This window comes from Somniosus microcephalus, chromosome 13 (genome assembly GCF_052327205.1).
Source record: "Somniosus microcephalus isolate GS21.2 chromosome 13, FLI_Smic_1.0, whole genome shotgun sequence".
Taxonomy (NCBI): Eukaryota; Metazoa; Chordata; class Chondrichthyes; order Squaliformes; family Somniosidae; genus Somniosus; species Somniosus microcephalus.
This window is the reverse complement of record NC_140999.1, coordinates 105,453,083-105,467,258: the sequence shown is the minus strand read 5'-3', so window position 1 is coordinate 105,467,258 and position 14,176 is coordinate 105,453,083. Positions and strand designations below refer to the sequence as shown.

The 14,176-nt window shown below is 49.2% G+C and overlaps 1 protein-coding gene across 7 annotated transcripts in view; it reads left to right on the top strand.

Annotated features, from left to right (window-relative positions):
- Positions 1–14,176, top strand: part of stx16 (syntaxin 16) — a 68,763-nt gene that overhangs the window by 43,725 nt on the left and 10,862 nt on the right. For all 7 annotated transcript variants that reach the window (XM_086005180.1, XM_086005182.1, XM_086005177.1 and 4 more), the window contains exons 4-7: positions 1,318–1,480; positions 4,485–4,576; positions 11,647–11,790; positions 12,550–12,630. In XM_086005180.1, coding sequence (XP_085861306.1) covers positions 1,318–1,480; positions 4,485–4,576; positions 11,647–11,790; positions 12,550–12,630 — 480 coding nt within the window. The remainder of the gene's footprint in view (positions 1–1,317; positions 1,481–4,484; positions 4,577–11,646; positions 11,791–12,549; positions 12,631–14,176) is intronic.

Genomic DNA, 14,176 nt, shown 5'->3' with positions numbered 1-14,176 from the left:
CATCCTTGTTTTCAAATCCCTCTGTGACCTCGCCCCTCCATATCTCTGTAAACTCCTCCAGCCCAACAACCTCCCGAGATATCTGTGCTCCTCTAATTCTGCCCTGTTGCGCATCCCTGATTATAATTGCTCAACCATTGCTGGCCGTGCCTTCTGTTGCCTAGGCCCCAAGCTCTGGAATTCCCTGCCTAAACCTCTCCGCCTCTCTACCTCTCTTTCCTCCTTTAAGATGCTCCTTAAAACCTACCTCTTTGACCAAGCTTTTGGTCATCTGCCCTAATTTCTCCTTACGTGACTTGGTGTTTTTTTTGTATTATAATACTCCTGTGCAGCGCCTTGGGACGTTTTGCTACAATAAAGGTGCTATATAAATACAAGTTGTTGTTGTTATGCAACAATGTTTAAAAAAAAATCAGTAGAAATAAACAAATTATACCATATAAGAATATTAATCACAAGTATTGCCAGTGGTTTAATTTTTAAACCGTGTACTAACGGTGAGAATCCTTCTTTAAGGGGATCTGAATTATGAAATGCTAGATAATCCTTATTTTAAAGGAAGATCTTTCAGATCCTTCTCAGCTTCTCCCCTCCTGCTCACAATGCTTTAAACCACTGACGACGAGCAGCCTGGTGGTGAGTATGTTGTGTAGACCTCCCCTCTGTGACATGATTGCAAAGTGCGCACTTGAGGCTCTGCACTCCCAACTAACACTCTTCACTGTAAGCAGAAATTTTTTCAATAATGGGAGTGTGGAAAGCGGGCACAGTTCAGCGGGCATCTAGCACCCATGGAACCATACCACAAGGTCTTCACTAAAGGAATGGAGGAGAAAATCATCTTGAAAATGATGTCGGACAGTGGCAATGTGAACACCGTCAGGTTTTTTCATGTACAACTTGTCCAGATGCAGCATACCAATGCTAAAAGCCAGCGTTAACACTGGAGGGGGTGAAGTTCTGCTGAGGTTTGTCAGCTGCAACTTTGGCTGCAGAAACACTGGAAAAAACAGTATTTATGCCATTTTTCCAGAGATTCTGCAGCTCTTCTAACGAAGATATGGCAGACAACCCCCATGGAAGTTGACATGGTACTGTGCATGTGTATACTAAACACACGGGGTTTAAATTCTTATCCTGTAGGTACTGACTCATTCTTCAGTAAGGGAGCCAAGGATTAGTTAAAGCAAGTCTATTCTAGATTCACACAATAGATACTTTTCCGTACAATGGCAGATTATCCCTGCTTTAAGGCATTTAATGCAGTGCTGGGAGATGAATCGGATGCTCTAATCTTTGCTTCCCCATTCTCTTCAGATGTTCCACAGGTGTCAGCGATCAGTGCAGAGCCTGCAGAGCAAATGGCGCACCTGCACAGAGCAGGAAGAACGGGTCCTTCGAAACGTCGTCTCCTCTCTGGCACAAGCTCTTCAAGAGCTGTCGACCAACTTTCGACACGCCCAGTCCAGCTATCTCAAACGTAAGCAGCCAAGAACGGGGAAACGCTCTGGTCCCAATGTCATTTTTTGAGTGTCGTTGGCCACCTGTTCTGTATGGGTATGAGCAGTGCTCTCTAGATCAGTGAAGTGTTTGTATTGATTGGTAATGGCTTCTGGATGGGGACAGGGCCAAGTGACTTCACCAAACTAAAAACTAGTTGAGGTTAATTATGTTAGCCCAAGCAGTTGATGAGCAAAAAAAAATGTTACTATAAGCACTTAGTCCGCTTTGGTGTATAAGTCACTCCTGCGTAGATTCATAGAATCTTACAGCACAAAGGGAGGCTATTCAGCCCATCGTGCCTGTGTCGGCTGTTGAAAGAGCTATCCAATTAGTCCCACTCCCCTGCTCTATCCCCATTGCCCTGCAAATTTTTCTTCTTCAGGTATATATCTTTTTCACAGTTATTGTTGAATCTGCTTCCATCACCCTTTCATAACTCGCTGCGTAAAAAAGATTCTCATCTCTTGCCAATTATCTTAAATCTGTGTCCTCTGGTTATCGACCCTCCTGCCGGTGGAATCAGTTTCTCCTTATTTATTCTATCAAAACCCCTCATAATTTTGAACACCTATTAAATCTCCCCTTAACCTTCTCTGCTACGAGGAGAACAATCCCAGCATCTCTAATCTCTCCACATAACTGAAGTCCCGCATCCCTGCTATTGTTCTGGTAAATCTGCTATGCAAGGCTTTCATATCCTTCCTAAAGTGTGCTGTTCAGAATTGGACACAATGGGGCAGTAATTCCTCCCCAAACGCGTGAGTACGGAAGGGGTACTCACACGTCTGGCCGGAGGAAATTCCGGTTTTCAGCATGCACAGCGCATGTGCTGAAAACCGGCATTTCCTCTCCTCTCTAACCCAAGAGGTGAAGAGGCTAGCGCGTGCGCTGTAGGGGGCAGCGCGTGCGTCTTGGATTTCCTCTGTTTTGGGGGATTTGCGCATGTGTAAAGGCCTCTGGTCTTTACGCTTGTAAAAAGCACACGTAAGTATTTATTTTTACAGGTAAGTGGTGTTTTAGTGCAATTTAGAATTTTTTTTCCCACAGGTTTATTATTTTAAAGAATCTACAATAAGGTAAGTTTAGTTTTAGACCCTTTTTATTAAAAAATTATTTTTTTCAAAAAAAAAATGTTAAATTATTTTTTTTAACTTATTTACACTTAATTTAATGATTGGGATGTTTTTTAAAATTTTATTTAAAGTTTAAGTAGTGTTTTGGGGTGCAGTACTTCTCATGAGTTTGACAGTTCTTATTCTCAAACTTATGAATGAAGTTTCCCCTCCCCTGATTGGCTGAACAGTGCTCACCTGATCCCAGCCGGCACATTGCACTAACTACGCCGCTGGGTCAGGTTAGCACAGCGCGCCGACATCAGAACCGGGCCACTGACAGGAAATCCACTGCGGGCCAGGTTTCAGATGTCGGCGCGCCGGGTAAGTGCACATCGGGGGCTTGCACGCGCGGCAAGCCCCCGACACCAAGTTCTGGGCCAGTACTCTAGCTGAGGCCTAACCAGTGATTTATAACTGTTTGGCATAGTTTCCTTGCTTTGGTACTCTATGGGCTGGATTTTGACAATGGGGACGTGATGGAGGCGGGACTCCCACTTTTTGGGTTGTAGTCCCGCCTCCATCGATTTGTGGCCAACCCACGTGATTTTCCCTTGATTGACCTTGTTGAGCCCGCCCAGCGGGCTCAGCAGGCCAATTAAGGGACACCCGGTTACAGGTGACGTCAGGGATTGACATTTCATCTATCAAGAGCTTTTGACAGATGAAATATCAGCGTTTGACAGCTCTGTGAAGCTGTCAAACACTGACAATCTGACTTCTAACTTGAGTCCTTCTCCACAGACTCAGTTAGAAATCTCTCCAGAACAGAAAGCAGAATGCTGCAACTTTTGACAGCTCGCGGCCATTCTGCTTTCTGTGCCAGTGAGATGAGGGACTCCCGAGACCTGAAGGAAGGAAGCCTGCATTATTAAGTAAAGGTAAGTAAAACTTATTTAAACACTTTAAACACACCTCTACACTCATGCACCCATCACTCAACTGAACACCGGACATCTCGAACCCTCCAAGCCCTTCAGCCCGACAGTCCGCCTCGCTAACTTGGCGTGGTTTGGAGCCGTCGGGCAGCCCACACTTCAGGGCTAAAAATAGGGATTAGGCTAAAAACTGCCTGTTAACTGGCACTAATCCCCTTCCCGCCTCGGGGAGGCGGCTCCCAGCACAAGTCGGGTACCCGCCTCTTGGGAAATGGGCATGGAGGCGGGTTGGGGGCGGGAAGGGTTCGTGCCTCCCGATTCTGCAATTTTCCCCCCACTCCCGCCTCCAAACCTGCCTCCACGGGGCTTAGAAATTCGAGCCCTATGCCTCTATTTATAAAACCAAGGATCTCACATGCATATTTGAGGATTTTGAAATAAGTCTTTAGGGACAGCAGATATAGTATGTTGTAAGCCCTGTAACAGTTGGTGTATTTTAGCAAATGTGTACGTTCACACTTGGTATCCCTGAAATAAACCCTCATCACCTGGTGTAACGTGATGTGTGCCTGCAGATTTACCTTAATGGTGAAATCTCCTAATTTCCCAGCGCCCTGGGACTAGGGAGGGGGGAAAATGCAATCTTCATCACTGTCCAGCGACCCCTCTGTAAAGTATACATGTGTGTGGATGACCAGCAAAGACAGGATTTGGCTTCACTCTGGTGGAATAGCCTTCTGACATTCACTGACCAACTGTACACGTGGAGAATGGATGAGGAATTGCTGGCACCCGTATCCCAGCAAGATTCAGCGCCTCTCGGGGAGCAAGAGGATAATTGGAGGGGCTGCGAGGGAGTACTGGTTTTATTTTAACTCTGCCAAATATGACCCTGTCCTGAATCAGCGAATGGAACAAAAGGATTCCACGTTTTATTTATATTTCCCAGGTTTGCTCCCTTCCATTTATAGGATTTTTGTTTTTGTCACAGGTTTGAAGAATCGAGAGGAAAGATCCAAACACTTTTTTGACACGTCGGTGCCGCTAATGGACGATGGTGAAGACAACACCCTTTATGACAAGGTGGGCACACTTCATTGGCACCATGCTGCAGAGATACTGATCAAACATACATGTGTTAGCCGGCCCCGCTCGGCTTAGTAGTACAGTCCCAACTGCTTATAGTGGAACGCGATTTGCCCGCTATACACAATGGCCAATAACAGGACAGCGCTACTACAGTAATCATCAAAAATGTTGTAGATCACCATTGAATAAACTAAACAAGTTAAATGAACATTAACAAGGACTTATTTCCTTATTTACTTACTTATGTTTGTTCTTTCACCCAGCTCACCTTAGCGAGGTGTGAACTAGTGAGTAAGCACAGCTGTTTCTTCCCGAAATAAACGGCGCATTTAAGATGCTATAATTGGCAACTTTGAAATTGAGGTTAATGCAAATTTGTTGATGGTTATCGCTTTTCAGCAGAAATAAGCGGCTGGCCATTTTAAACTTGGACATTTTAAGTGGTGGGGACTGTAGTGTAACTTTGTACAAGGAGGATAGAGTGCAGCATTGCTCGGGGCCAAGCATTTTGAGAGTTCTGATGAGTTTGCCATGGTAACATAAGTATGAAAGTCAGGAGCTGCCATGAAAAGGAGGGTTATGACTGGCAGCCACATAAAGTGGGGGGAGCTCCACAATCATTTTGACACTCTAAACAAAAGCCAAATACTGCAGATGCTGGAAATCTGAAATAAAAACAGAAAATGCTGGAAATACTCAGCAGGTCAGGCAGCATCTGTGGAGAGAGAGACAGAGTTAACATTTCAAGTCGATGACCCTTCGATGGCACCGTGGTCCACTCCTCTATCACCCCCAACACCCCTTCCCCTTTGCGCTTCCCCTTCCTGTGCAAGCGCAGGAGATGCAACACTTGCCCTTTTACCTCCTCCCTTCCCACCGTCCAGGGCCCCAAACACTCCTTCCAGGTGAAACAGCGATTTACTTGTACTTCTTGCAATTTAGTATACTGTATTCGCTGCTCACGATGCGGTCTCCTCTACATTGGGGAGACCAAACGCAGATTGGGTGACTGCTTTGCAGAACACCTCCGTTCAGTCCGTAAGGGTGACGCTGAGCTTCCGGTGGCCTGTCATTTTAATTCACCGCTCCACTCCCACTCGGACCGCACCGTCCTTGGCCTCTTACACTGTTCCAATGAAGCTCGAGGAACAGCACCTCATAATTCGATTAGGCACTTTACAGCCTTCTGGACTCTACAAAGAGTTCAACAATTTCAGACTATAACCTCTGCCCATATTTCCCCCCCCATTTTATTTATTTATTTATTTTCTCTCTCTCTCTCTCTCTCTCTCTCTCTCTCTCTCTCTCTCTCTCCCCCACATGGCAGCTGTCTTTCATTCTGTGCCATTGACACTTCATCTGGAGCCATTTTTGTTTCTTAACTTGTCCCATTACCATCTCCTTTTGCCTTGCACCATCTCTTAATCTCTCCTGCCTTCCATCCTATCACAGACCTTTCCTTTTGTTCTTTCCTCCCCTCCCCTCCCCTCCCCTCCCCCCCTCCCCTCCCCTCCCCTCCCCTCCCCCTACACTTGCTTAAAAACCTGTTCGATCTCCAACTTTTTCCAGTTCTGACAAAGGGTCATCGACCTGAAACGTTAACTCTGTTTCTCTCTCCACAGATGCTGCCTGACCTGCTGAGTATTTCCAGCATTTTCTGTTTTTATTTCTGTGGTAAACCACTGTATTGTATATTGCCACCTCTGGGTGGCGCTGTGTATGGAGGCATGCCTCAGCTGACTCCACCCACCACTGTGGGTTTCGTTCAGACTTGTTCAGTCACTCACGAAGAAGCATGGTCTCTTCTTAGCTAATAAAAGCCTTATTCATCTCTTCTTTCGACTCATCATCTCTTCTTCGACTCATCACCTTTTATGAAGTAATTGATAAGCGTATCAATTTTATTAGCTAAAAGTTAAATGGCGACACCTGAGGAGCAACAACAGCAACGGATACAGCAGACATTGCTGAGAGCCCTCAGACCACCACGCCTGGACCTCGACCCTCAAGATGTGGGTGCATCAGCCAAGTTTGAACACTGGCTGAGCTGCTTTGAATCCTTCCTCGCAATCTCACAGGTTACAGAGGAGGATCACAAACTGAAAATTTTGACCGCCCAGGTGAGCCATCAAGTATATATGCTAATCCGGGACTCTAATACGTACGTGGCGGCCCTCGAGCTACTAAAAGGGCAATATACGCGCCCAGTGAACACAATTTACGCCCGACACCTCTTGGGATCCCGCAGGCAGCAACCGGGAGAATCGGTAGGGGCATTTGCACGGGCGCTACTGGCACTCTGCAGAGACTGCGATTGTAAAGCGGTAACGGCTGTGGAGCACGCGCAGGGACTCGCCTGTGATGCCTTCGTCAGGGGCCTCCAGTCAGACCACACCCGGCAGAGACTGCTAGAAAGCAAGGAACCCGACCTGAAGACGGCCATTGCCCTTGCGCTCTCGTTAGAGGAGGCCCACCGAAACCTCGAGGCATACCCCCGTAACGGCGCCGAGACATGGCAATCGAAACCGTGGGACACGGGACCGCCGCCCCCGGCACCAACCGCTGCAGCGACCCAACCGAGACAGCAGCCTCCGGTAAGAACTGCTTCGATGCCCAGCTAAGACAGCTACCTGCTCGGGCTGCGGGAAGAAAGGCCATTACGCTAACGCCTGCAAGGGGAAGCCAGCCAGCAGCGCAGCGTGCGGGCCGTGGGAGCAGCCATCTTATCCGCCATTTTGTGTACCCCCGGCCGCATGGCATCCGCCACCATCGTATCCAACGCACTCAACCGCCATTTCGTCACCGGAACCGACCACCGTCTCGGCGGATGACTATAGTGACTCACTAAGCCACATACTGGCCTCCGTGACGCTGGATCAAGGCCACCCTCACCATCTATCCAGCTCCATGATGGATATCGCGGTAAACAGCCGCGCCACCAGTTGCCTGATCGACAGCGGGAGCACAGAGAGTTTCGTCCACCCCGACACGGTACGTAGCCACTCCCTCACGATTCTGCCAACGCACCATCGCATTTCTATGGCGTCCAAGTCCCAGTCAATGGACATCAGCGGCTACTGTGTGGTGACCCTGTCAGTAGGGGGCACTGAATATCAAAAATTTAAACTGCTAGTCCTGCCCCGTCTTTGCGCTGCCGTCCTGCTAGGGTTGGATTTTCAGTGCCACCTTAAGAGTGTCACACTAGCATACGGTGGACCCCTCCCCCCACTCACAGTCTGCAACCAACAACTTTTAAATCGCCCGCTGCAAACCACCTGCAGCCTTTCCACATTAAAAGTCCCCCCCCCTCCCCTGTTCGCTAACCTCACCCGCGACTGTAAACCCATCGCTACCAAAAGCAGGCGGTACAGTGCCGGGGACAGAGCTTTTATCAGCTCTGAGGTGGAGCGGCTCTTGAAGGAGGGCATTATCGAAGGTAGCACTAGCCCCTGGCGAGCCCAGGTTGTAGTCGTTAAAACCACTGCAAAACGCCGCATGGTAATCGACTACAGCCAAACCATAAACCGGTACACCCAGCTGGACGCGTACCCCCTCCCTCGCATATCTGATATGGTCAATCAGATTGCGCAATACAAAGTATTCTCCACCATCGACCTTAAGTCAGCGTACCACCAGCTGCCCATCCGCCATGAGGACCGCCAGTATACTGCCTTCGAGGCAAACGGCCGCCTCTACCACTTCCTTAGGGTCCCCTTCGGCGTCACCAACGGGGTTTCGGTCTTCCAAAGGGAGATGGACCGAATGGTTGACCAGAACGCGCTGCGGGCAACCTTCCCCTATTTGGATAACGTCACCATCTGCGGCCACGACCAGCAGGACCACGACGTTAATCTAGCAAATTTCCTCCGTACGGCCCAACGGCTGAACCTAACGTACAATAAGGAAAAATGTATGTTTCACACCAAGCGCCTGGCCATCCTCGGCTGCGTGGTGGAGAACGGAGTCATCGGGCCCGACCCCGACAGAATGCGCCCCCTAATGGAGCTACCCCTTCCCCACTGCCAAAAAGCACTGAAGAGATGCCTGGGGTTTTTCTCCTACGCCCAGTGGGTGCCCCTCTATGCAGACAAAGCCAGGCCCCTCATCAAAGCCACCTCCTTCCCCCTGACACCAGAGGCGTGTGCAGCCTTCACTCTTATCAAGAACGATATCGCGAAGGCCGCAATGCACGCGGTGGATGAGTCCATCCCCTTCCAAGTGGAGAGCGATGCCTCCGACTTCGCCCTAGCCGCGACCCTTAACCAGGCGGGCAGACCCGTGGCCTTTTTCTCAAGGACCCTCCAGGGCCCCGAGACGAGACACTCCTCCGTCGAAAAGGAGGCCCAGGCTATTGTAGAAGCGGTGCGTCACTGGAGGCATTACCTGGCCGGGAAACGATTTACCCTGCTCACTGACCAGCGTTCAGTAGCTTTTATGTTTAATAATAAGCAGAGGGGTAAAATCAAGAACGACAAGATCTTGAGGTGGAGAATCGAACTCTCCACCTACAATTATGATATCTTGTATCGGCCAGGGAAACTCAATGAGCCCCCAGATGCCCTATCACGTGGTACATGCGCCAACGCGCAGAGTGATAGGCTGCAGTCCCTCCACAATGACCTCTGCCACCCGGGGGTCACCAGGTTTTTCCATTTTATCAAATCCCGTAACCTGCCCTACTCCATCGAGGAGGTCAGGACCATGACCAAGAGCTGCCAAATCTGCGCCGAGTGCAAACCGCACTTCTATAGGCCGGACAGAGCAAGCCTGATCAAGGCCACCCGCCCCTTCGAACGCCTGAGCGTCGATTTTAAAGGGCCCCTCCCCTCCGCTGACCGCAATGTGTACTTCCTCAACATAGTTGATGAGTACTCCCGTTTCCCCTTTGCCATCCCTTGCCCAGACATGACCAGTACCACGGTCATCAAGTGTCTGAATGACATCTTCGCTCTGTTCGGGTTCCCCAGCTATATACATAGCGACAGGGGCTCATCGTTCATGAGCGACGAACTTCGGCAGTACCTGCTAACAAGAGGTATCGCCACGAGCAGGACCACCAGTTACAACCCCCGGGGGAACGGCCAGGTGGAAAGGGAGAACGCGACGGTTTGGAAGGCAGTCCTCTTAGCACTAAAATCTAAGGGCCTTCCGACCTCCCGCTGGCAGGAGGTCCTCCCTGCAGCGCTTCACTCCATTCGGTCACTGCTTTGTACTGCCACTAATGCGACCCCTCATGAGAAAATGTTCGTTTTCCCCCGGAAGTCTACATCGGGAACCTCGCTACCGGCATGGTTGACTTCTCCTGGGCCCGTCCTACTGCGGAGGCACGTGAGGACGCATAAAACGGACCCCCTGGTCGAGCGGGTGCACCTCCTACACGCCAACCCCCAGTATGCCTGGGTGACATACCCAGACGGGCGGGAGGACACGGTCTCCATACGAGATCTCGCACCCTCGGGTACCCCTGAATTACCACCGTTATCCCCCTTACCACCGTTATCCCCCTTACCACTGTTATCCCCCACCACCCCTCCCAACCCAACCCCTGCAGACGGCATGCCAAAGCCCCAGGAATCTTCGCCAACCACCCAGACACCAGACCCGACGTCGGATGCTGCAACACCACCGCCGCCACCACGACGATCAGGACGTCAGACAAGGCCTCCTGATAGACTTAACTTGTAGTACCCTTCACCCCGCCGGACTTCACATTAAACAAGGGGTAAATGTGGTAAACCACTGTATTGTATATTGCCACCTCTGGGTGGCGCTGTGTATGGAGGCATGCCTCAGCTGACTCCACCCACCACTGTGTGGGTTTCGTTCAGACTTGTTCAGTCACTCACGAAGAAGCACGGTCTCTTCTTAGCTAATAAAAGCCTTATTCATCTCTTCTTTCGACTCATCATCTCTTCTTCGACTCATCACCTTTTATGAAGTAATTGATAAGCGTATCAATTTCGACACTCTATAACCCTGGTGGTGTCCTGCACTGTGGCCATTGGCCCTTCACTTGCATTACGGTAGTGTAGTGGTTATGTTACTGGACTAATAATCAAGAGGCCTTGACTACTGATCTAGAGAACTAGCTCAAGTCCCATGGTAGTTCGCAAATTTGATTTCAATTTAAAGAAAAATCTGGAAATAAAAAGCTGGTGTCAGTAAAAGTGACCATGAAGCTGTCGGATTGTCATTAAAACTCAACTGGTTGACTAATGTCCTTTAGAGAAGCAAACCTGCCGTCCTTACCCGGTCTGGCCTATAAGTTACTTCGGTTCCATACCAACGTGGTTGATCCTTAAGTTCCCTCTGAAGTGGCCTAGCAAGTCACTCAGTTCAGGACAACTAGGGATAGACAATAAATGCCAGCTTTACCAGCGACGCCCACTTTCCAAAAATTAATTTTTAAAGACGTTCTCATGACGGAGAGCTACCTAACAATGGCTCGTGTAACAGTTGAGTCTTAAAGGCTAAACAGCTGCTTTTATGCTGTGCGAGACCCGTCCTGGCATGGTCAGTACCTGATTTACAGGGCTGTAACCCGAAAATAAAGCTGCTGGGTTTGCAAGGCCTGGCCGCTGGCGAGACTCGGTGAAATTCCTGTCATCCCAGCAGCTGGCTTTCGCAAATCCCAGCCGATGTCCCTTCAGGTTGCAGCTGGCTTACGCATCTGGAGTTGGAAGCTAGCATGGGTCTGACATAGCATAAAAGCAACTACGGGTAAGTTGTTGCCGTGACGCATGTTATGGTTGTTCTGGTCATTCAGTTGCAGTGTGTAAATGATCTGTGTGTTTAGGGTATCTGTCAAGTTTACAAAAACTGTAAATCCTGAAAATGAAGGCTCTAGATATAGCAGGCTCTACTTTTGAATGCTAAGTTGTATAGTATGATCTTTATGACACAACATACTGACATCGGGAAGAATATTTTGTGTGCGTGATGTTTAAGTGTGTGTGTAAGTGTAGTCCCGTTGTACCCTGTGTGTGACTATAATTTGGTAAAGTGTCCCTGTGTGTTGAGGGCATGTGCGCAGGCCTTCTATTCTTTTTCTGTTGCACTCGCAGGGTTTTACGAAAGATCAGTTGCTGCTGGTGGAAGACAACACTCTGATGGTGGAAGAACGCGAGAGAGAGATCCGACAAATCGTGCAGTCAATCTCAGACTTGAATGAAATCTTCAGAGAGCTGGCCACCATGATAGTGGAACAGGTGGAGTGGTTTTGGAGAAGTGTTAATCCATAAACATAAGATCCTTTTACAGCTGTGCTACCAGAAGGAAGGAGTCATGTACATGTTATTGTTGTTTCATATGACAGGAAAAGTTTGTAACGGGACGTCTCGTTTGGCTATCCATTCAAGGACCTCCTGAGATGCCAAGTGGAGAAATGAGATGCTTCCCGCAACAGATCTCAGTGGGCAGGTTGATGTGATGCGATGTGTTCCATGGTCTGGGACTCATGGCCACAGTCGTACTTGCCATGTACATATGCATCGGTTTAACCTCCGCACTTTTCAGCTTACTCCAGCATCCTTGCCCCTCCATATCAAACCACGTTCCTTACTTTATACACCACTGATTCTCCATAGGGGAGAGGCAGTGAGCAAAGGTTGGACTTTTCCCCCTTGCAGAAGGCAGGCCACCTCAATTGGCCCGCTCTGATGTCGGGAAGCCTAATTAAAGAGTGTCACAGAGCAAAACGGCAAGACACTGCTGCCAGAAACAGCAGTTCTGCAGAGAATCATTCTCCGGCTCCAAGGTCCCCACCCCTTTTCTGCCCCATTCCTACTTTTTCAACAGATCGCAGCTTGAGAGCTGCACGTCCTCGTAGCATTGGAGCAGTTCAGCCGCGGTTCCTGTAGGCTAGGATAGTCAATTTGGTGCAAGGAGCTCTGATAGAACAGGGATGTGTGATGACAACCGCTTTTCATTAACCGTGCAGCTGCCTCACTCTTTGTGTTCATTTTCAGGGGACGATTTTGGACCGGATTGATTACAATGTCGAACAATCCTGTATTAAAACAGAAGAGGGCTTGCAGCAGTTACAGAAGGTATGACACCCTCAGGGCAACTGTTTGTGCGGGAGTTATTTGTCAAACAAGCTATATGCAGCTCCCTGTAGTGAGTATAGCCAACCTATTGCACAAAATATGTCGCACCAATCTGCTGGTATAGTTTCTGATATATTATGGTGACCAGAACTGTATACAGTACTCCGTGTGGTCTAACCAAGGTTCAAAACAAGTTTAGTGTAACTTTTCTCTTGATTACGGCTAAGCCCGTGGTTCAGGTGGATTGTGCAATGTGTGCCAGTGTTGCTATGTATCAAACTGAGCAATGTATGTTGAACCATTGGTGTACAATTATTGGATGATCTTAGGGATGAGAGAGACTTGGAATAATTGGGGCTTATTAGTTAGAGCAGAGAAGTTTAAAGGGAATCTTGTAGTGTTCAATATTGGAACATAGGTGGAATTTTAACCCACAAAAATGGGTGGGTTTGGGTCTGGAGACATGTAAAAATGTAAAAAATCAGAAACTCACCTCCAACCCGGTTTTAACGGAGGAGAGACTGAGGGTGGATAACCAACCTGCTCGCAGAAGGCGGGTCGGGGGTCATTTAAATATTATAATGAGGCTGCGTGCCTCAGAATTAGGCACCATTTATAAATTTATCCCTGGCCAGCTGGGTTTTCCAAGCCTCGGAAACCCATTGACTAAAGGAATGTGAGGACTGCTGGATCCAGGAGGTAAGTGCCCCCCGACCCTACCGATCTCTTTCTCTCCCCCACCCCCCCCCCCCCCCACGACCCTGCCGATCTCTCTCTCCCCCCCCGACCTTGCCGATCTCCCCTCCCCCGACGATCGCTCTCCCCTCGGCCCCGACGATCGCTCTCCCCTCGGCCCCGACGATCGCTCTCCCCTCGGCCCCGACGATCGCTCTCCCCTCGGCCCCGACGATCGCTCTCCCCTCGGCCCCGACGATCGCTCTCCCCTCGGCCCCGACGATCGCTCTCCCCCAAGGCCTCCTTTCCCTCCCTCCCCTCCTCTCCACTCCCCGGCTGCGGCCTGGTGCTGAAGGCCTAACTGCCTAACAGCCAGCCTCTCGATCTGGCTGGCTGCGGGCGGGAAACGGCGAGGAAAAGCTTTAATCAGGTCCTGCCGTTAAATTCGGCAGGACCTGAAGGAAACCTGTTCTTCCAGGTTTTCTGACCTCTAAACAGCCATCCCTCACCACCTCTGAGATAGGAACAGGAGCCATTCAATTAGGCCATAGCTGATTTGCAACACAGTTCCATTCACTCACCTTAGCTCCATATCCTGATACCCTTGCCTAACAAATTTCTCAGTCTTGAAAGCTCCATTTGTCCCAGCATCCACAGCTAAATTTTTTCTACCCTTTGTTGAAAGAGTGCTTCCAGATTTCCCTCCCAACTGGCCTAGCTCCAAATTTAAGATTTTGTCCCCTCGTTCTTGATTTCCCCACCAGAGGAAATAGTTTCTCCGTATCTACCCTCTTGAATCCTTTTAACATTTTAAACACCTCAATCGGATCACCCCTCAATCTCCTATCCCCTCTTAGCCCTGTTATTCTAA